The sequence below is a fragment of the Sphaeramia orbicularis genome, chromosome 21, assembly GCF_902148855.1.
Source record: "Sphaeramia orbicularis chromosome 21, fSphaOr1.1, whole genome shotgun sequence".
Taxonomy (NCBI): Eukaryota; Metazoa; Chordata; class Actinopteri; order Kurtiformes; family Apogonidae; genus Sphaeramia; species Sphaeramia orbicularis.
The window spans coordinates 12729549-12753696 of record NC_043977.1 but is presented as its reverse complement, the minus strand read 5'-3'; the positions used below and the strand labels follow the sequence as shown (position 1 = coordinate 12753696).

At 36.6% G+C, this 24148-nt stretch overlaps 1 protein-coding gene across 1 annotated transcript in view; it reads left to right on the top strand.

The window, feature by feature from the left end:
• The first annotated feature begins 12383 nt into the window (after positions 1 to 12383).
• LOC115412182 (ephrin type-A receptor 6-like) overlaps positions 12384 to 24148 on the top strand; it is a 417601-nt gene continuing 405836 nt past the window's right edge. Inside the window, exon 1 of the mRNA XM_030124523.1 lies at positions 12384 to 13053. Coding sequence (XP_029980383.1) covers positions 12384 to 13053 — 670 coding nt within the window. The remainder of the gene's footprint in view (positions 13054 to 24148) is intronic.

Sequence of the window (24148 nt, the reverse complement as noted above, 5' to 3'; positions counted from 1 at the left end):
ATATAAAGGCCCAAAAAAGGCCACCATTGTTAGTCCAGTGAACGGCATCATGCCATGTCTATCACATGAACAACATCTCCGGGTTGGCACTGGGTATGGTGGAGGCCGGTTTGAGCTCCAGTGATATAGCCAACTCTATGTATGGGCTGTTCGCAACCCACAATCAGAAACCTGGTTGAACGCCACAACACCACAGGCTCTGTTGACCATAGACCGCGTCCAGGGAGAGAGAGAGACACAACTTCCGACCAGGACCGCTACTGTTGTGACTTTGTGTTTGGCAGGTGCCATTTTCTTTTGTTAAGTTTTTTATTTTGAAATTATTCTTGAAACTTTAGATTTTTGTTTCTGTATGCCAATATCCTAAACAAATGATTCGTATGAAAAAATTCCAGTTTAGGGTTTCATATACAAAATTAGGTCTTAAAGTTTTCATTGACTGTGAGTGTATGTAACCGTTTACTTTTGTTTCACACCAGCGTACGCGTCGTCCGACTCGTTTGTGTTCAATGTGTAGACTATGATGCGTTGTTTGAGCATGCATCAACTATGTAGGCAGCCTTACTTGTATTAGTTATGGACGGTACCTGCACATATATAACTGCAGCCGCTGCGCCCCCCCTGACCAAAAAAAAAAAAAAAAAAATATATATATATATATATATATATATATATATATATATATATATATATCCCCCTCTGATTTTTTTTTTTGACAAATCTCACCCTGCTAGTGAGGATAAAGCAGGTTTAGTACATGAATGAAAAGAATAAGATATAGAAGAAGGAGAGAGGAAGAGAGAGGAGAAAAAAAAAAAAAATAAATAAATGGGCTAATCGTACAACAGACATGGAAAAAAGTGCAAGAGTAAGAACTATTGAGCTAAAAACTTCTGTAGAATTAACCAAGACAGTTTATACAATACATGTGTACAGAGGTAAGGACAATACTTGTTTATTTGACCAGACACAAATCTATGCCTTAGGCACCAGAACTGGTTGTATAAATTATTTAACAGTACCTCTGCTGCTTCCAATCTGACACTAATAAAATTATTAAGTATTTCTTTAATAGTGAGTAGTAACACACCCTCATTGACACAGAGGGACATTTAACTTTAACCGTGTTTAATTCAGGGTTTTGTTTTTTTTTTTACAACCGCAGCCCTGGCCAGTTGGCTGGAATATTTAGGATTGCTAAATGTTTAATTATAATCGAAGACGAATGGAGAGGGTTACAGCAGTACAGTTAAAGGCAGAGCACTCAACACGGCTCCAGGTTTCACAGTTTCAATAAAAAGAGCTCACCTCTGGGCGAGTGGCCAGTAAAATGATTGGCTCTCTTTGGTGTTAGATAGAGGCGGTGCAGGACTTGGTCTGAGGCCGTAATCAATCAACCGCATTTTCTAGCGCTTTTTCAATTATGCATGTAAAGACTGACAGGGTATGGTCGTGAGGCAAGGATTTCACTTAGTTTCTCAGCCTGAAAATGTGAAAAACTTCACATTCAGATTACACAAAGACAGCCAGGCTGTGTCAGATCTACAGTGGTGTTAATTAGGAGGAAACACAATTAACTGCTTGGAAGACAATAGTGTACGAAAAGGTATTGCTTCCTCTTGTAAATGCAAAGCTGTGTAGTAGTTTACTCCCATAAAGACCCAAAAAGCCACTGACAACCAAAACCATCTACTGATCTAAACTGTTTCATACCTGTTGATCCATTATCCTATCAATACATGGAAATAATTGGTGTAAAATGCAGTTTTTACCCTTTGGCTGAGGGGTGTTGTAATCGTTTTGTCATCCCTCCATACATTTGACTACATAATCACATTATCTGAAGAAAATTTTGAGAATCTGCAATAGATAGATAGATAGATAGATAGATAGATAGATAGATAGATAGATAGATAGATAGATAGATAGATAGATAGATAGATAGATAGATAGATAGATAGATAGATAGTAAAAAAAAAAAAAAAAACTGTAAAAAAAACAGTAATATTCTGACAGCAGGGGTGCTGGAAAAAATATTGTAAAATAATGAAAAATAACCACCTCATAAAAATATGGTAATTTTCCATAATTAAAATACAGTTTTTTGCCCTAACTTTACATGAGATTGTGTGTATTTTTTTTTTAACTTTTTAAGAATATTTACATGTATTAAAACAATCAAATTACACACACACAGACACACACACACACACACACACACACACACATATATATATATATATATATATATATATATATATACAGTATATAATATAAAATTTTCAATGAGACTAAGTTGTACAATCCACTGATAAAAACTGTATTTGGACAGTTTATCAGTGCTTATACATGTTATACATTCACAAAAACACACTTTTTCAACATTTTTGTTGTGAAACCTCCCGTAATTACACAAGATATTTGTCAATTAACAAACAAGTCTTGTTAAACTTACAGAACAAATACTTATTTTATGGTTAATTGTCAGTCATTTTATCTCCTTTTATTTATTTATTTATTTATTTATTTTTACAGTATTAAACTTTAAATTAGCAGTTTAATCACATAAATAGAAAAGAAACATTTGTGAAATTACGATACATTTGCAAATTTAACTGTATTTTTCTGTGAAAAAAGAAAAAAAAAATCTTTAAAAAAAATGGAAATTTTATGGTTATTCACAGTTAGTTTTTTTTTTTTTTGTTATTTTACATTTGACATGTAAAATCACAGTCTATTTTTCTCAAGTCTGATATTTTCCTGTATCTTAAAAATACAGGAGAAATCTGTAAAATAAACAGTGAAAATTCTGTTAAGTTACAGATTTTTTTTACAGAGTAGATAGATAGATAGATAGATAGATAGATAGATAGATAGATAGATAGATACTCTTGGCATAGAGCAGAAGCCGATTGAAAATAGGTGACTGTGACCTCCTTTTTCAAGGTCAAATAGCCTTGTGCCTGGTGCATTTATAGTATCTGAGTACTTTCACATATAAATATGCATGTAATATGTTTTACACAAAGACAATCTAGTCTAAATTTTGGGGCAGTAACTTTCAGCAGAATCTTATACTATATTTGGCTGAGGGGTTTTAAAAGTGGGCAGCATGTTAAGGTTAATCTTTTCATGGTCATCAGATATGAGCCATTTGGAAATTCAGAGGCTCCGTAGTTACCGTGGAAGCACTGCCATCTTCTATAACATTGTTTCACCAGTAAAACCCATGGAGTTGGATCAATGACAGTGGATGGAGACACATGGTTTCACATTCACAGGGCTCCCACAGGGTCTTAAAAAGTCTTAAAAGTCTTGAATTTACAAATCTGCATTCAATACCATAAAAGTATTTAAAAGGTATTAAATTTGATGGTAGTTAGAGTGCCATAAACTTGTTCGCTGTATTGTTTTTAAATGTGTCCAAACTGCAGACAGTAACTCAAAGGTGTGGGAGACTTTCGTAGCCAATTTTTCATCAAATCTGTAAAACCGCAGTCATTGCCTTAGTATCACAAATCTGTAAGTTTTTCTGTGATTACTCACCTGAATCTCTTGTGTTACGGTGAACAATTTCGAAGTGCCATCCACCATAACCGCCTGCAGTGGCAGCACGAGCCTCCGTTTCCCACAATGCATGTCGCAACAAAAAATTCCGAAGATGCCCGAGTTCCCTTCCGGCTCTGAATGTAAACACATGGTTTGTTTACGGTGGATGGCACTAAGAAATTGTTCACCGTAATGCAAGAGATTGAGGTGAGTAATCACAGAAAGACTTACAGATTCATGATACTTTGGCTATGACTGAGGTTTGACAGATCTGATGAAAAATTGGTTACCAAAGTCTCCTGCGCCTTTAAGTTCACTCAGTTCCACCCGTAACAACCCAACGATTTTTATTAAAATTAGGAGCCAATTATTGCTAACTTTGCAGCCCCTGGTGAGAAATAATTTGGGACAATTGAAATCAAGGCAAAAGAGGAAATAAATAAATTTTCCTAAATTCTAGGAGTCATGAGTTTTTGCTAGTATGGCCCTGAAGTGGACATTCAATTCAGTTCTAATTAATATTAAAAAGGTCTTGAATGTAACTTGTTGAAACCTGCAGGAATCCTGCATTCAGTTATTGATATATTAGCTGAAAAAGTCACTTTTTCTTCAGTTGTTTCTGTTTTTGATAGAATAACCCTCAACTTTAATCTGATTTTTTATGAACATCTACATGATCAGTGAATTAAATTTAGGAAAATACATGATTCACACTGAGAAAACATAAAATAAGGAGGATAATATTACAATAAATGGTGATAAATCACTTAAGAAATGTTAAATATAGAGGAAAAGTTAATTTGGGAACTGACTTCAGAGTAGTGCTGGGTCTTTCTGTCGCTGCTTCATGGTCTCGTAAGCCTTTATATCAGGAGTGAACGGTGTCTGGTTGGGGATTCAAGTAGCAACGTGTTCCTATCACAATTATTTTCCCTCTCGGGACAAATCACTCGGATACTTCCACCTCTATCTCTGCATCTCTGGCCACAGTTTTATCTGCGATGACATCTGAGGACATTTCATTGCCTCCTAACTAGTGATTCTGTTCATTGTGCTGATGTCACGCCGTCTCCAGCCCACCCACTAGACAGGATTCATCTTCTTTTTGTGCCTCTGTCTCGTTCTGTCTTTGTCTCAAGGCTCTCACACTGTACCGTGTCATTAAAGAATCAGGTCTAATAAGAGTGATGTGTTCAGTTTAATACCGAGATATTAGATATTTGCCGCAGTCCTTTCAGAACAGCAAACAGCCTTGATGCACTATAAAAATGTCTTGGGAAGTGGAGCTGAGGGCCACGTCTGACCTTGTACCGTGTGATTGTGTATGTGTGGATGTGCGACGTGGTCTGTATTCAGTTCTCATTTCTAGCCGACCTACCTCGCTGTAATGGAGTTACACACATTCACACCGGAGTTTGAGCTCATTCCACTGTCACCGAAAACTGGAGGACGGTCAACTTTGTTTTTTTTTTTGTGATTTTTTTCTTAGCTGTCACTTAAAAACCATTCTGAGAGCATAAATGCAAATGTAAGACTTTAACATCCTGACTCAGATACAAGTAAAACATGTTCTGAATTAACAAAAAGAGTTGAAAAAAACTTAACCTTTATTTTCAGGGGCAACTTTTGCACAGTCGTAGCCAAAGGAACTGGAGAATCTCACATCCCACAAACACCTCTTCAGGTCAACAGTTGACTAAGTGGGAAAAAAAAAGATGATAAACTCCTAAAGTGTGAAGATTGAGTCAGTGGTTTTAAAAACACTTGTGTAAATTGTATGCGGGGAAGTTGGAAGCTGAGAACAAATCAGCTTCTTCTGTAAAACTGTGGAAAAATACCTAGATATGTGATGATGCCTGTCAGTTCCAAAGGTTCAGTGTATAATATTTATTGTCGTGTCAGTGTGTGTGTTTATTTAAGGGCATTAAATCTGGTCTACACTCCAACAGTAGGTGCAGTAGTAGACCTTAATACTGTTGTTAAACATTATAAAATAGAAAAAAAGACTTACTTTAGAGAGAAGTCTTATGTCTACATGAAGTCAGCCGTGCTCCTTTTGTGGTCAGAAGGGCTCGTTCTAAGGCAGGGGGGTCAAACTCATTTCAGTTCAGGGGTCACATACAGCCCAGTCTGATCTGAAGTGGGCAGGACCAGCGAAACAGGAACAAGATAATATATTAGGGATGCACCGATACGAGTATCGGCATCGGCTCCGATACTCAGTGTGTGTACTCGTAGTCGTAAAAGTAATCCGATACAAATGCACTGATACCACTTACAGCCGTGTGACATCCCCAGTTCAGTGCAGCAGGTACGCGGCAGTGGAATAATGTGTGAGGAGTGTGAAGAGTGGAGATTTTTCAAAATAAATGACGGTGATAAAAGTAACGCTGACTGCAAGTAACGTTACAGACACAGACAGATACGGACGCAGCGTTCTGTCCGTCCTCTGCGTACATTCCACCCATTTAGCAGGTGCTGGAGGGTGCGTAAACAGAATGAGAATACCAGCGGGTGTATGGAGTGGTACGGACCGCCGCCAACAGAAGTGAAAACGAAACTTATCAATCGTTTCTCTTCCTGCTGAAGCTAAGCTGTTAAACCTTACCAGTGAAAACGCTGCAATATTAGTATCACATTAGTGTTGCCTCTGTCGTCTCCATGTTTGTTATGACTGACTTTCTTCTTCTTCTTCTCAAAAAACTTTACTCTTCTTGGTGGTATTTGTCCAGTATGGTTAATTCAGAGCGGCGCCCCCTGGTGGATTAATTGACAAACGCTCATTCCAACACATTAAATGTCAGTAGCAGCACTTTGTTCCAGTCAGACTAATGACAACGACAATAAAGCACATTTACAAAAGGAACTAAGAACTGGAATGGGATTATTAAGTACTCGTATCGGTACTCGATATCGGCAAGTACTCAAATGTAAGTACTCGTACTCATACTCGGTCTGGAAAAAAGTGGTATCGGTGCATCCCTATAATATACATATTAGGGCTGCACGATACTGGAAAAAAAACTGACATTGCAATTTTTTTTAACCCTGCAATAAATATTTCGATATGAAAAAATAGTCAGGAGGATATAGTAGCTGTGTGGTGCTGACATAAATGGTCAAACAAATTAGTTGTGTTGTTGTGGCAACAGGTGGAAGGCACTGTCGACACAGAACATGGGTTTCAACATCATTCTTCTTGTAGCTGAAATAATTCCAGATAACTGACGTGGCTTTTCTTTTTGGCACCATGTCTTCATTTATGGTGATTTTCTCTGGTTTGTTGTAGAGCCCGACCGATTAATCAGTCAGCCGATTAATCGGGCTGATTATAGCTTATCACTGATTAATCAACATCGGCCAATATGTAGCCGATGTATTAACTTTTTTGCTGCGCGGAGATTCTGTTGCTCACTGCTCCTGTGGGTATGCTGCTCAGAGAGTTAGAGGAACAGTACAGCGAGTTAGTTTCACTTTCACTCCTGCTCGGACAATGACACTATCACCCCCCCACCCCCCGCACACACAATCACATAATCATGGAGCTACACCCCTTCCTTCTGAAAAATCTGACAGAGTCAGGTGGGAAATTTTTCTTCTATGTTAAATGTTAAAATTAAATCTGGACATTTTCAGCTAAAATATGGAATTTATAGAAGCAAGTTGTGCTTGGTGTCCAAATTTAGGGTAATTCCTGTTCTCTCACATGGTGTCTTTTATCCCACATGCTGATATTGACCTTTGAATCCGAAGGTTGGACAGATATTTTTTGATATTCAGCTGTTCATATATCAAACATAACATAACATAGGACCTTCATTTTACACAGATCCATTCCCTAAGTAGCCAAGATATAGCACATAAAATTTCTAATGAATATGATGATTAGTTTTTATGTAATGAGTGGCCAAAAGTAGCATTTTAAAAGTTTGCGATGGATAAAATCTCAACTTTGTCATTCTCTGTAGCATGCAATTATAAATTTTAAGTGAATATTTTCACATTTCTTAGGACTATAGATTCCTGTGAAATTATTCTGAAAATTTCAGACCTCTAGCTCTTGTTGTTCAGAAGTTATAGAAGCCTGAAAATAGCCGAAAATTTCAAGTCTTAATTTTGGTCGCAATTTTAGGGTACCCCCTACCTACTTCAAATGGTCATAACTTTGGAAGTATTTACAATTAAGCCTTGAAATTTTGGATTTTCCCATCATGTGTAATGTTCTATAAGTATATAAAAATGTAGAAAAATCTGAGATGGTCAGGTGGGAAATTTTCTTAAAATCGGTTGATTTCATATGGAATGACCCTTACATTTGTCAGGTCAATGCAATAAAGGAATAAGGAGTCAGTTTAGTACCTGAATAGACTTTACAGAACACAGGTCTGGACATGGAACACATAACCTTGTCTTTCCAGTGATTTAAGCTTTTGTCACTAACACTAATGTGAATGTAAATATATCAGGGAGAGCAGTTTTACCGACATGTGGTTTTGGGTGCATGGCTGCTTTCTTGATATTCACGCCAAATAAATCTCTCAGTGGCACCATAAGGACAGACTGTAGAAGTGATGCCGTCGGCCGCCCGGTCAAAATGAAGTCATCCAGTACAAATTAGATTCATTATGTTTCTCAAATGCAAATGTTTATGACCCATTTTCCATGTTATTAACATCACGTAGCTGGACACAAAGTGCAGGCTATGCAACTGTTTCTGTTTTTGCTTCGTAGAGAAAATATTTGTGCCACTTTCAACTTTAGATGTTGATGTTTGGCCTGAGAATTGCACGGTGACCCAGAATGCACTGCACAGCATTGCTCTGCCCAATAGATTTTTTATTTTTTTTCTAAACCTGTGAATAGCCACACATTTTATGGGTAACATCATATCTAATCATAATCAATTTGTTGACTGCAATGCTACAATTACACCTTGAGGGAAGAGCAGATTAAAGCCTGTCGTCTTGGATGATTGAATTAGAACATGTTATTAAAGAGGATAATGAGTATGTGAAAGCAAACATTACGCTTTGATTACTACTCTCATCAAGAGGTAATATTTAGCTAAGTGCAAAACAGCTTATTAAATGCACAAGCTTATCAGGGAAATAGTATTGGTAAATTAACCAGCTGCTCTATCGCAACTCTCTGGCTTGTGTTTGCCTGTAAAGTGATTGTTTTCCAGTTATTAATTAGAATCGGGATGTCTCGCCTCAGACCTGCCAACGCCGACATGAAATGACTGTGAGTGTGTGTTAAATACATAAATGTGGTTATGCGAGTGTGCTGCTTGGTAATAATAGATTTATGCTTGGCCTTTCTCACCTACCATCCCAAGTGCATTCTGCTTGTCTCTGTGACAACAGTGTTGATTATAGTATTTGGCTCCTACCCGGGAGCAGCACTTGGTGTGCACAGAGCAATTCTAAAGGAGGTACTTGCAGGGCTTTATTGCTCCAACTCATTCACAATCCCCTTGAGACATAACGGTGGATGTGGGCTTTTGATGCCCAGAAATGAAAGAACGGATTAATGCAAATGCTCTATATCGTTCGTTTGATTCCAGAACAAAGAATATCTTCCGTATACTTTGTAATTAGTGTTTCTGATGGGGAGTGTCACGTATCAGAATGTAACTGCAAGAGAAATAACAGTCATGTTCATTTAAAAGCACATCTTAGACATACAGTCGTGGAAAAAATTATTAGACCACCCTTTGTTTTCTTCAATTTCTTGTTCGTTTTAATGCCTGGTACAACTAAAGGTACATTTGTTTGGACAAATGTAATGAGAACAACAAAAATAGCTGATAAGAGTTTAATTTCAGAGCTGATATCTAGACATTTTCCATGTTTTCCATCGTATGAAGTAACTAACAAACCGAGAAAGAATTCAAAGCCTGCTGTAAAAATTATTCAGTTTTATAGAACAGTGAGCGTTCACATCAGACCGTACACGAGTGGATAAAGGAACCATAATGTAATTTTGCCATCACCATGTTGTCTTTTTTTTTTTTTTTTTTGGAGCCAGATGCAACCATGTTTAGACCAATGTGGTAATTGTCAGTTGAACATATTATCCACAACTACAGTGTCTGTCGGGGAAAAAGGTGTTTTCTTAAATAAAAAGAAACCCTGAAAACTTTAAAGATACACCACCAGGTCCCCTAGAGGTTCAAAATAAAATGGATGAAACTGGAATGACTCCCGTTTAAAAAAAAAAAAAAAAAAAAAAAAAAAAAAAACAATCATCCAGCCCCCCCCCCCCCCCCCCCCCAGTGGCCGTCAGCAGTATTACAACTTCAAGATACATCTACAGTCGTGGGAAATTAAATTATTCCTATACTGTATTATTTATTAAATTATTCCTATACTGTATACAGTATAGGAACAAGTGTATCAGTGAAGTAGAAGCTGCACAAAGACAAACCTCTACCTTGTGAAGGAGGCGATGCTGCGTTGTAAGCAAAGCCCTTTTTTTCCCAGGCAGGTAATTTGATTCCAGGAGGTTGTTGCTGGGTGGTTTTGGGGTCGCCCATGTAGCCAGTCCCCACTCTAATAAAAACCAGAGAGCGGTAAAGGACTTGGGGGCTAAATACTCCCATTAACTCCTATCCCATCAACCTGGGGACAAGTAACCTCATGACCCTGCAATGCTACTGCACTCCCGATCATGTGAGGTGGGAGTTTGAAAGTTGATGACTAGGCAGCTCCAGTCAGACGTCATGCACAGAAAAAACCCACTGAGAATGAGCAAATGAATAAGAGGAAAAGAAGGTTTTTTTTCTTGCTGCCAGGCATGAATGGTCATTTCATATCTGTCCAACAATTTAGTTATGAGGAGGGTTATGTAGCAGCATACACTGGCCACTTCATTAGGCACACCTTGCTAGTACTGGGTGCACCTAATACCTAGTATCTAATACACACTGTAAGCCCAGACTTTGTATTTACTAAAATGCTTTAATTACAATGTACTTAAATGATATAAGTTTTATTACATTACTATAGAATCTTAAGTATATTCTACTAATTTGTAGACATAGTCGAAAGTACAAAAAAGTTGGAGTTGAATGAATTTAAATCACTAAGTTTTAGTCATGACCACACCTTTTTATCTCCGCATTGCATTGTGGGTATTGGGCATGTTGTTGAAAATGTATTATTTTTCTGTGCAGGGGTTCAGCGGGGTTGTGTTGTTAGTGCTAATTTTGACTTAATATGTGTACGACAATGTTTATTGGTCTTTTTGTGTTTGTTTTTGTATTTTTGTAGAGCTGCACCATGAGTCAGAGCCATAGGCCCAACAATGGTTTTCCTGTTCATCTGTAATTGTTTTGGTTTTATTTGAATCTTTATGCTTTGCCAAACTGTAGGCACTTCCTGTACTGGCAAATTACTTTGAGCTAACTTCCTGCCTAACTTCCATACTTGCTACAATGTATTAAAGTGAATAAATAAAAGAATTTATATTGCAAAATAGTTTAATTTAAATCCACTTTGAATTGAGTACAATGAACTGATGATATTAAGTCTAATGATTAAACAAAGCAATTGACATTGCAACAAATTTTAAGTTAAATTAACTTAGCATTTAGTGTGTTGTACTTTAAATAGCAATTCCATTCAAATCAAGCATTTAAGTTGAATACACTCAAGTTTTCAATACTTCATTACTTAAAAATTTTAAGGTAACCGGTTTACTAAAATTTTATAGTAAACTCAACTTACTCGGTCTTACAGTGCAGTACAGTACCTAATACGAGTACCTAATACAGTACACTTACCAAATAAAGTTGTAGGTAAATGTACTGTATATGTTGCCATTGTAGCCAGTCGTGTGGTTATTCAAGTTACCGTTGCCATTCTGCTCTGACCTCTGGCATCAACAAGGCATTTTCACTTCACACTGGATAATTCGCTTTGTTTGGACTATTCACTATAAATTCTAGAGATAATTGTGTGTGGAAGTCCCAGAAGTGAGAAATTTGTGGAATACCCAGACTAACCCCTTTGGCACTTCAAAAATCACCTTTCTTTGTCATTTTGATGCTTGGTTTGAACTTCAGCAGATTGTTTTGACCATGCTCAGAAGCTTAAATGAATGGCGTTGCTCAATATGATTGACCTATTAGATATTTGCGTATGAGCAGTTGAGCAGGTGTACCTAATAAAGTGGCCGGTGAATGTATTTGTAATATCATGGACCCAAAAATGTATCCTTAACCAACTGATTAGTCCATGCCAGTGTGTAAAAATGATGGCTACATTTTATTTATTTATTTAAATCAGCAAACAAAGTGCAAAATTCCCACAAAACACCGTACACAATACACAATGCAAATTCAGAAATATTGAAACAGTCCAAATTTCAAGACATTTACTGTGAAATATGTAAGGATTCCTGGTCGGGCTATTAGTGATCAGTCTAGTATTGCCACGACAAAAGTGTTAATGCAGTCGGATGCTTAAGAAAGTAGTTTAGAAGTCATTACCTCCATCATCACACTGATTTTTACTTGACTTTACTTGTGCTCTCTTTCTCGTTAAAATTATCACATTTCAGCTTTACACACCCAGTGCTTCATAAATAGCAGAAAACTGTTGGAAATTAATTGAAATCTTTTCCTTCACTGAACCGATGGACTCTATTTGTACCCCAGTCTGAAAAAAACATGTGGGTGTTGTTCATTCTTTCCATCACTTCCTTAATGACTAGTGTTTCCTCATCATGGCCACTAGCAGAGCCTTAAACATTTCTTCTTATCATTTAATTACAATTTTTACCTTTCTTTCCCCCTCCTTCTCCCTTCCTCCCGTCTTTTCTTATTTTCTATGCAGTGGGATGCCATCACGGAGATGGATGAACACAACCGGCCTATCCACACTTTCCAGGTGTGCAACGTGATGGAGCCAAATCAGAACAACTGGCTTCGCTCCAACTGGATCTCTCGGCAGGCTGCCCAGAAGATCTACGTTGAGCTTCGCTTCACTCTGCGTGACTGCAATTCCATCCCTTGGGTGTCGGGAACCTGCAAAGAGACCTTCAACCTCTTCTATCACGAGACGGACGAAGCTCACGGCGTCAAGTTCAAGCCCACGCAGTACACCAAGATCGACACCATCGCTGCTGACGAGAGCTTTACTCAGATGGATCTGGGGGATCGCATCCTCAAGCTCAACACGGAGGTCCGGGAGGTGGGACCCATGACCAGGAAGGGTTTCTACCTGGCTTTCCAGGACATTGGCGCCTGCATTGCTTTGGTTTCGGTGAGGGTTTACTATAAGAAATGTCCGTTCACTCTGAGGAACCTGGCCTCGTTTCCAGACACTGTTCCCCGTGTGGACTCGTCTTCGCTGGTGGAGGTGAGGGGCGCATGCATCGACCATGCAGAAGAAAGAGACACGCCCAAACTGTTCTGTGGAGCTGATGGCGACTGGTTGGTTCCACTGGGGAGGTGTGTCTGCAGCGTTGGATATGAGGAGATGGATGGCTCATGTATCGGTAAGATTTCTTATCTTTCTTTAATTCCTCTTATTCCTTCAGTCTCCTTAATGGAGCATTAATCAAAATGTGGTAATGTGTTTTTATTCAAAGCTGTCACAATATTTAATGATTTCACCACTTTGGGTTGGGTTTGATCAACCAGAATACAGTGAATGTATTGTCTAGTCCATGAACACAACATTATTCCTTCACTTGTGTAATATAAGACACTGGGGCGCCATAAATGGGGGGGGGGGGTGAACGTGACGAATTCATGGGGCCCAGAATTTCTGGGGGGGCCACAGGGCAGTGGAGGGGGGGTCCAGTGGATACAGGTTAGAAGTTGTAAAAATTTCATGTAAGGTCCACTGTAGAAGCCGGGAGTCAAATGTTGAAAGCATGTTAAGTTTCACTTTTGCTTCACGCCAGCGTTAGTTACATTAGTTCTGGACCAAACCCCCCCCACTCCTACAAATCGACAACATACTGAATTTTGTAAAGGGCCCACAATGTTTAACTTTCATGGGGCCCACAATTGCTAGCAGTGTCCCAGAGAAGAGTTATCAGTCTGTTAACCCTTTAAACCCTAAGCCTAAAATGTTCTGCTTGGACTTTTTTTTTTCTTGTTTTGGCTAAAAAGTTTGAAAATATGCTGTGAGTGAGATCTTTTGCCCATTTTTTCAGAGCAGTTTTTGTTCTCCAGATCTTTCTAAATCTAGCAATCATTTACAATTTACTGCATGTTATAATACTGCTAAAATGGCCTCTAGTACAATCATGAGTGAAATTACCATAATGACCGAATAAAACCTATAAAGCGCAACGTCTCAGGTTTCAGAAACTGTTGGAATTTTTCCAATGGCACAAACAATGAAAGAGTTAGAGCCAAACTGCATATGTGCAGGGTGTGTCAGTGATGACACATCAGGTTTTAAAGAGTTAAGCATCCTGATGGGCAACATAAATATATATAAAATGACTTTCATACCATAATTTCAGGAAGGATCAATTATTCCCTCTTTAACTCATAAAGATCCAAACAACCACTGGCAACCAAAATCATCTGCCAAAATAAACTGTTTAATAACTACTGATCCATTAATTCTATCAATGCATGTAAATAACTGGTGTAAAATACAGTTTGTCATCTTTTCATGGTCATCAGATATGACCCATTTGGATGTTGAGAGGCTCTATAGTTACCATGGAAACACTGTCATCTTCTACAACATTGATTCACCAGTAAAACCCATGGAGTTGGATCAATGACAGTGGATGGAGACACTGGGTTTATGTTCAGCTAAGAAGAGATTTTGTTGAAAAAAATCACATTTTCTTATTTTTTCTCTGTTTCTGATGATATGACAATAAACTTTAATCTGCGCCTTTATGAACATCTACATGATCAGTCAATTAAATTTGGGAAAATACCTGATTTTTATTGAAGAAATGCAAAATACAGAGGATAATATTATATAATAAATGGTGATAAATTGCTTAAGAAAGGTTAAATACAGAGAAAAATTCCTTTGGGAACTACCAGGAAAGTAACACTGGGTCTTTATGGGTTAAAAAAAAAATACACACAACTACAGTAGTTCTTCTGTTGCTGACTGTCTGTTGTAGAAGTAAACCACTGTATATTTGCCTCCATGCTTCACTCCCCTCCTGTGTTTTCCTCCACACTGTCCATTATTGTTAGCTGCTAATCTTCCGGAAAGCAAGATGAAATCTCATTTGTAGAGTGTTTAAGACTGTTAATTTGATGGCACATAGATACCCTAAAGCTTTGTGCAAGTCACTGTAGAAATGGACTTATTTACAAAAAAATTCTGTTATTTACTTGTAACAAATTCACACTTTTTGTCCAATTCATCACACTTTGGTTTTGCGTCTCAAATCAACTGTCCTGTATTTTTTTTTTTTTTTTTTGGTATCGAAGCTACTGCTGAGATTCCTGTGTCCAATTTGACTGGGGCTACTTCAACAATAGATCATAAAATGCCTAAAAAGAAATAATACACACAATTTCATTAGTAGTTGTTTGGCAGTAGAGTTGACCAGGCTATGATATGACTGTAGTTTCACTGGTCTTGATGCGTGCATGGTTTTCAGAGTGTCGTTAAGCATTAATAATGTTTTTCAGCACAAAAGTAAATGAAAAGGATCTGGAGAAGCGTAGCCGTGTTGCATAGGACCCACACAAAACCACATTAGAAACAGTACAAAGCAGAATGAGACTGCAGGAGTCACTGAGATTAGAAAGGAGCAGATACTGTATCTGAGGCCGACCCCAACGCTCTGATGAATGACCCAGGCTAATGCACTGACATCTGGATTTCTGAAGCTATGTTTGGAGGATGCACCGAGCTGGGTCACTTTGCTAAATGTAAAGAAGGTCAAGAGTGTTTGCTGTCACCACACACAGGTCATTAGTGATTTAGGTGCTTATACACAAAGGACGCTTCGTATCTACTCTGCATTCATTCATTCATTAAACCATAAAGACCCAAACCTCGACCAGCGATCTAAACCATTTACTGACCTAATATGTTTAATACTTGTTGATCCATTAATCCTATCAATACATGTAAATAATTGGTAAAAAATACAGTTTGTCATCTTTTCATGGTCATCAGATATGACCCATTTGGACAGTCAGAGGCTCCGTAGTTACCATGGAAACACTGTCCCCTTTTACAACATTTTTCGCTTTTCCATTGGACATCTGCGCAAAACTTTACCAATATTTACTAAATGACTAAAAAACAGAAGTGCGTAATGTTGGTTTTTCCATTACATCACAAATGCAATGATTTGTTTAGTTATTATCGTGAGATGATACGAGAAGTCATTCCATAAACATGGCGATGAACGTAAATATGGTGTTGATTTACAGATATATTCATTATTATTATATATTACCCCTCTATCCCGTACTAAATTTAAAAAAATTGTTCAGTTTCCTGGTGTGTCCACACTTCTTTGCTTGTTGTAACTTCCATCAACATCTGTTTTTTTTTTTATTCACATTACTCTAGCTGTGGAAAAGGGTTTGTCCATTGCAGTTTTGCACAATATAACATTTGCACTAAGCCCGAAAAACCACCTCTTGCCAGCGCAAAAACTTTTAATCAAAAAGCAAGAGTTTTTGTGAAATTGTCGTTTTTCCATTAGGTAAATTTTTATGCGCAAGTTATATTCTCACAATTTGAGGGTCAATGGAAAAGCGACTACTGATTCACCAGTAAAACCCATGGAGTTTGATAAATCTCTGTATTTGTTCTTTGATTACCATTTAGTATTAACTTCGTATCTGTTTACCCGTTGGACATATGTTTGTCCCTTGGTTGTTTATTGTAAAGCGTCTTTGAGTACTTGGAAAAGCGCTATATAAAACCGATGTATTATTATTATTATTATTATTATTATTATCATTATTATTATTAATATTATTATAAATGACAGTGGATGGGGATACTTGGTTTATGTTCCATTAATGATAGATTTTAATGAAAAAATCACTTTGTCTTCAGTTTTCTGTGTTTTGATAGAATAACATTTGAATTTACAGAACACATAAATAAAATATAGGAATTGAAATATAGGAAAATACATTGTTTACAGTGATGAATGCAAAATATAGAGGATAATATGATCATAAATGGGGATAAATCACTTAAGAAAGGTTGAATAGAGGATGAAAATTCATTTGGAAACAGCCATAAAAGTAGCACTAGCACTGGGTCTTTGTGGGTTAAAGAAAAATTCTGACACTTAAAATACATTTTTTCAGCATGTCTGGACCAGTGGTGCAATCCATGGCTCAGAAAAGTGGATTTAATTCTGGCATCTCAAATTAGCATTTAACCTTTTGTTTTGTTGTGTGTGAGATCACATCCAAAATGTGTTTGCATGAGGAAAAGGGCAGGGCGTTTGAAAGAAACGACCATGCTACTTGATACTTTTTTTTTAATGGTTTGAGAATACTCAGATAAAGGCAGTAATTAAGTAAAAGCAACAGTTTTTTTAAAGTGCAGAATTGAATAAATAGCCTTGAACAGTGCTTTCGTATTGATAAAAACATCCAAAACACATTGCTTTTTCTGAAAAATCCCCCTGAAAATGTCCAAACTTATAATTTTGAAATAAAAACACACTCAGCCGGGCTTCTGTTTGTAAAGCATGGAGCATTAGTGAAGATGTTTGGAATATGACGTGGATAACACACAGATTAAGTGCTTGAATGGGGGTTTTCAGATTAAAGGCTTGGCAAATATTTTAAAGAAGTGATATTTTGCTTTTTTTAAAATGGAATTATGCATTTTAAAACATTTCCCTGTGGTCTACATAAACTGTAAATGCTCTGCTTGGGTCTGAATTCTTCATTAATTCAACTCCACAGGTCCATCTTCAACCCTATTTCTGAGTAATGACACCAGAAAGGTCGTTTTGAGCACTGGCCCTTTAAATGCACATCAGCCACTTCAGGCCCCGCCCCCTCCAGGCTGTTGACTGTGCTGTTCTATCCTGTTCAACCAACAACTGAACATTTTAAGTAAATGGCTCGAAGTTTGAACATATTTTCAGTTTTTACTCCAACCGCCGCTGCTGATAAACAATTATGTTGTACTCGGAGAAATGTTCGTCGGAAGTCTTGACCTTATATATGCAGATGTCATGACAAAAGTAGTTATAGATGTAACAGATAAAACAGGAATTAAAACGGGTTGTAGAAATCCACTTGATTTTTGCCAAAATTAACCCTTAGGTTAACCATGGTCACGGGCCCGCGACTGAATCGCATGACATTTTCAACACGTTTGTCATGTTGGAATTCAGTCACGTAGACCACTGGGGAGAATTGCATTCGAAAGTGCGAACTTGAAACACTCTCCCACTTTTTATTGGATGTTGATAGAGCAAATACAACCGGAGATATGATAGTTTGAAACTGAAGCAAACAAGTGATATAGCATTACTATAGCGATGTAAAGCAGGCGCTAGATTTCTGACCATATGTTTGTCATTTTTTTGTCCTTTTTCAAAACAAAAAAACACAAGCCGAATCTGCGAATTCTAATCCACAGACTGCATTAGCATTACAGGTAAGGGTGAGAATGACTCCCACCTGAACTGGATGAGGAAACCAGGAGTGGGGTGGTGGGTGGAGGGGGAGAAAACCAGAGAAAACACCAATGTAAAGATCTGCTTTTATGTCAAATATTTGAGTATAATTTTAATTCATTACAATTTTTATTTTATATACTTAATATTTGGAACCAATATTCACTTTTAAAGTCTTTGAAAAGGTTTGTTAAGCATCTTTGTGTTATTTGTGCAATAAATTATATACATTTTTTCAAATCGGATTTTATATTTTTTGTGTGTTTTTTGTCCTTTTGTGTTGATATAGTAGGTTAAAGTGAAAAAATAATAGGCAGATGGGACAGATGAAGTTGTGCTGAAAAAAAAAAAGATACCAAACATGGGTATAGTAAACATTTCTATTTACAGGGTGGGGAAGCAAAATTTACAATATTTTGAGGCAGGGATTGAAAGACAGTGTATGACCAATTAGTTTATTGAAAGTCATGAGAATTTATTTGCCACAAGAAAATTGACATAATAGAAAATGTTTTTATTCTATGTGTCCTCCTTCTTTCTCAATAACTGCCTTCACACGCTTCCTGAAACTTGCGCAAGTGTTCCTCAAATATTCGGGTGACAACTTCTCCCATTCTTCTTTAATAGTATCTTCCAGACTTTCTCGAAATAGTTTTGCTCATAGTCATTCTCTTCTTTCCATTATAAACAGTCTTTATGGACACTCCAACTATTTTTGAAATCTCCTTTGGTGTGACGAGTGCATTCAGCAAATCACACACTCTTTGACGTTTGCTTTCCTGATTACTCATATGGGCAAAAGTTTCTGAAAAGGTATGGATAATAGTGTTAGGTATGATTATGACATCAGTATATGTTTGGTTTCAAAACAATTGACGTAGTGCCTGCTGAGAAAAAACAACTAAATGTTCATTGTAAATTTTGCTTCCCCACCCTGTATAGTATTAAAAAGGTAAAATCAAAAGTACTTAAAAACAGCCAAAATAGGCTCAGACACCGAAGGGTTAATATAAAGATAGTTGTGCAGCACCTGGAGGGTTCAAATTCAAACTTTTTTTAACTGTTAGGGTCCAAATACACAAATAAATGAACCAAAGACTAATAAAAGTGGGTTTAGCAAAATATGACCCCTTTAAAGGACAATTTTTTGTGTGATTTATAGTTAATCTAGGATTGTTAAATATAATTATTGTGTGTTTACTGTGCAGGAAAGAGGAGAATAAGTGGTTATGAGCTGTCTGTACTAAACACTAATGACTGTGTTGGTTTTAATACACTGTAAACTCTGTACATAGTGACAAGCGCTGTGTGTCGGTGTGATGGGATGTGCGTGGAGGTGTTTGTATCGTGTTGTGTAGCTCCGTGGTCGACCACCTGCTGCACCCTTGATGTGACAGATTACCTAGGTTAGCCTGGTGGAGGTTTGATCCCCACCCCTCTGATATGAGCTCTGGGTTATGACAGGCAGCGGCACATGCTGAGAAAACCTACAGTACATACAACACACCTTCATGACTGTCAAACCTCCTTTCAGTCCACATAAAGGCCCGATACAACATCAGTGGGCAGATGTGTGTGTTGTCTAGATCAGTGGAAGTACAGCGTTCGACTCTAGGTGTGTGGTGGATAAAGAAAAGAAAGGAAAATATAGCTGTAAAATGTAAACACACCTTAAGTTTGATGTTAATTAAAGCAAAACTACACTGATATTTATAGGGTAGGATAGTGATAATAAGCGCTGACTTTTATGTGGCTTGAACAAAATGTAATGTAATTATTTACAGAACTGGATGATGCAATTTTCACTCCCCAAAATAAAATAAAACAGGTTTAATTGAGTTTTTTTTTTTTTTTTAATTCAAAGTTTTTATTCAGAACAGTCTCATAAGATTAGATAGATAGATAGATAGATAGATAGATAGATAGATAGATAGATAGATAGATAGATAGATAGATAGATAGATAGATAGATAGATAGATATGTTTTATTTCAGACTCATGGTCCACATTAAAAGGCAAACAGATAAATACAAACATAATAAAATAAATAAATAAATAAACAAACAAACACAAAAAAACAGGACTTTCATATACAGAACATCAGTGATTCAAAGTATACTGTTCTCTTTTCTTTTTTTTTTTTTTTTGAGAAGAGAAAAGGGTATCAATGCTCACAGAAAGGAAGAAAGAGAAAAAAAAGTAATATAAGTAAATAAGTATGTAAGAAATGGATAATACTACTACTACTACTACTACTAATAATAATAATAATAATAATAACAATAATAACAATAATAATCATAATAATAATGATATTAACAAGTTTGTACACACAGCCAACTACACTTATAGGAAATAAGACAAAGAAAATTATGCATAAATACCTATATATGTATACACACAAAGTAGCTTTCATTAATGTTTTTTTTTTTTTTTTTTAATTCAAATTTTTATTCAGAACAGTCTCATAAGATATTATACAGGACATCAATGGTACAAAGTATGTTGTTTTTTGTTTTTTTGTTTTTTGAGAAGAAGAAAGGTTATCAATAATGCTCACTGAAAGGAAGAAAAAGAAAGAGAAAAATAAATATGTATGAAATTGATAATAATAATAATGATATTAACAAGTTTGTACACATAGCCAACCACCTCTAGGAAATAAGACAAAGAAAATTATGCATAAATACATATATATGCATACACACAAAGTAGCTGTAATTGAGTTTTTGTTTTTTTGTTTTTTTTTTTTTTCAATTTTTATTCAGAACAGTCTCATAAGATAATATACAGGACGTCAATGGTACAAAATATACTGTTCTCCTTTTTTTTTTTTTGAGAAGAATAAGGGTATCAATAATGCTTAGTGAAAGGAAGAAAAAGAAAAAACAAAGTAATATAAATAAATAAATATGTAAAAAATGGATAATAATATTAACAAGTTTGTATACATAGCCAACCACACTTCTAGGAAATAAGACAAAGAAAATTATGCAGAAATACATTCACTACAAACAAAAAGTTAAGGATATTTCTTTTTTTTATGTCTTTTTTTTTTTTGTCATTTTTGCCATTTGTAAATAAAACTATGTCTGGTCGTTAAAAAAAATGTATTTCAATTCACACACAAAAAAGTAAAAAGCGCTGTGCAAGAATCCCAGCTGAAAAAATAGCCCAAAAATTAAAAATATCCTGAACTTTTTTATTTGTAGTGTATATTTTTATACACACAAAGTAGCTTTAATTGAGTTTTTGAAAATGCTTTCAAGTCTCTGCTGCTTTTTTTTCCCATCATTTAGAACCAGATGTCCTGGTAGAGTTGATTACAATTCATTTCATGACATGAGTTGGGGAGGTTTTTCGCAGCTGCGCACACAGCTGCATCGCAATCAACAGACCAGGGGTGAAACTGCAGCTGTGATTAGGTGCTGGACTATACTGAGATGGTTGCTTAATTTATTCCAGCCCGTGTATTATTTTTCCCATTTCTTTATATAATGGGGTTTAGTGCCATGTGACTGTAGAAGCTGGTAATGGTAGATGAAGTCCGTCTGTGCGGGTGTGGAGAAAAATGGATGGTAAAGTCAGGTCAAGTGTTTACTGTATGCAAGTTGTGTTTTTGTTTTAGGTTTATGGTAGGGCTGTGCAATTAATCGAAATTCAATTACGATTTCGATTATTACACGCAACGATTACAAAAATTATGTAATCGAGAAAAAGCGATTATTAATTTTGAGTTGTTTTAATTCACACGCACGCAAGCTACCATGAGCTGCTCTGCCCCGCCCCCCTCTAAGCTACTGCTGCCAGCTAGCCGGCAGATCCTCCCCAAGAGGACAGTTGGACCTAGCGGTCTGGAAAAACGGCAAGAGAATCACAGCAGAAGTGCTTGATAAACAAAAAAGGCAAGTCAAATTCAATTGTATGGAATCACTTTGGGTTTGATGAAGAAGACGAAGAGCAAAAACACATCACATGCAAAAAGTGTTTCGTAGTTGTGTCCGCATCGACCGCTAACACAACAAACCTTTGTAACCATCTGAAGTTTAACCACCGCCACCTTTATCATAATCTTATGAAAAACTAAAACACATAAAAACAACTCCGTCTACAACTTTGTCCGCAATGCAATCTTCAGTCTCCGAATCTCTTTACACTGCAACTCCCGTATTAACCTAACCCTAACCTGTATAACCCTAACGTACGTATTCTATAGATGGCTGATGTATACAGAAGGCCTGAACTGAAACCTCACGGCACGCCACTGAATTTACTGTTTCATACTACATTGAACATACTTGAATTTATAATTTGCACTTTATGTGAGTTTTTTTTTTTTTTTTTTATTGCTACAGTTCTATGGCAAGTCTAGAGCAGTTTAATTCCAGTGCACTATTTGTTTACAAAAGGAAACATACTTGAATTTACAGTACACTTATTTGCATTCAAAGATTTTTTTGTTTCGTACAAAAGTGAACATACTTTGTTTTAGTGTTTTAAAGCTTTATTTATGTTTAAAGAGTGTATTTTACATTGTTTTGCAAGAAAAAAAAAACTTTAAGGTTAGCAAATAATCGTTTTTAATAATCGTGATTTCAATTATTGCTAAAATAATTGTGATTTTTTTTTTTTTTTTTTTCTGTAATCAAGCAGCCCTAGTTTATGGTGGATTTCTGTCATCATGGTGGCAATGCTAAAATATCCACAGATTTGAACTGCTGTACAAAAATATGGTCTGGTCCCAGTATAAAGATGGAGGGTCTTAAAGCTGATGTTCCATAAATATTCTGTCTTAGATGTTAATATGTGCTTGTTGTTCCTCATCTAGTTGGTCTGTGTTGTCCATTACCATCTGGTATTGTTCTTGCCATTGCTGGTACTGTATGTGCTGCTCTTTACCATTAGTGCTATTGTAGTTTTTTGTTTTTTTTTTCTTACCATTGTTGGTATGTAATTATTGCTGTTCTCTACCACTTGTGGTATTGCAGTTTTTTGTTTTCACCATTGTTTGTATGTAATTATTATCATGTAAGTTGACGGTTAACTGTTGCCTGTGGTGACACCACCAGGAATGTACTTTGTTTCTATTTTTTTTACACACATTTTGGTTAAGCAATGTAAATACTGTCAAATGAGTTCATTCTGATTGGGGGTGGCCATGGCTCAGGTGGTAGAGCGGGTCGTCCAATAACCAAAGGGTTGGTGGTTTGAATCCCGCTCTGTCCATGTGCTGTTGTGTCCTTGGGCAAGACACTTCACCCTCCTTGCCTCCAGTGCCACTCACACTGGTGTATGAATGCGTATGAATGTTTGGTGGTGGTCGGAGGGGCCGTAGGCGCAAATTGGCAGCCATGCTTCTGTCAGTCTGCCCCAGGGCAACTGTGGATACAGATGTAGTTTACCACCACCAGAGGGAGAATGTGAGAGCGAATGAATAATGGATCAATAATGTAAAGCACTTTGGGTGTCTAGAAAAGCATTATATAAAATCCAATCCATTATTATTATTATTATTATTATTATTATTATTATTACTATTATTATATATTTATTTAACATTTATTTAACCAGGAATGTCTCACTGAGATTAAAAATGTCTTTTGCAAGAGCATCCTGGCCAACACAGACAGACAGACATGTCAGTTACAATCAGTGTTGGACAGATCAGTCCCCCCCCCCCCCCCAATCACCACCAAAATTTAATCATTCGTTCCTTGTGCCAGCATCAGCATTTCCTGAAAATTTCATCCAAATCTGTTCGTAACTTTTTAGTTATCTTGTTAGCAGACAAACAAACAAACCCCATTGAAAACATTACCTCTGCCATTCCTTGTCGGACATAATAATACTGATAAAGTTAAAAATTTACAAAATATGTGGTCAATTCTAAACAAATTATTCATAAAATAACAGTGTGTCAGAGAGAACATGAAACAATGAAATGAAGTCTTCCTGAAATAAAATAAAGAAATTCCAACGTTTAGTC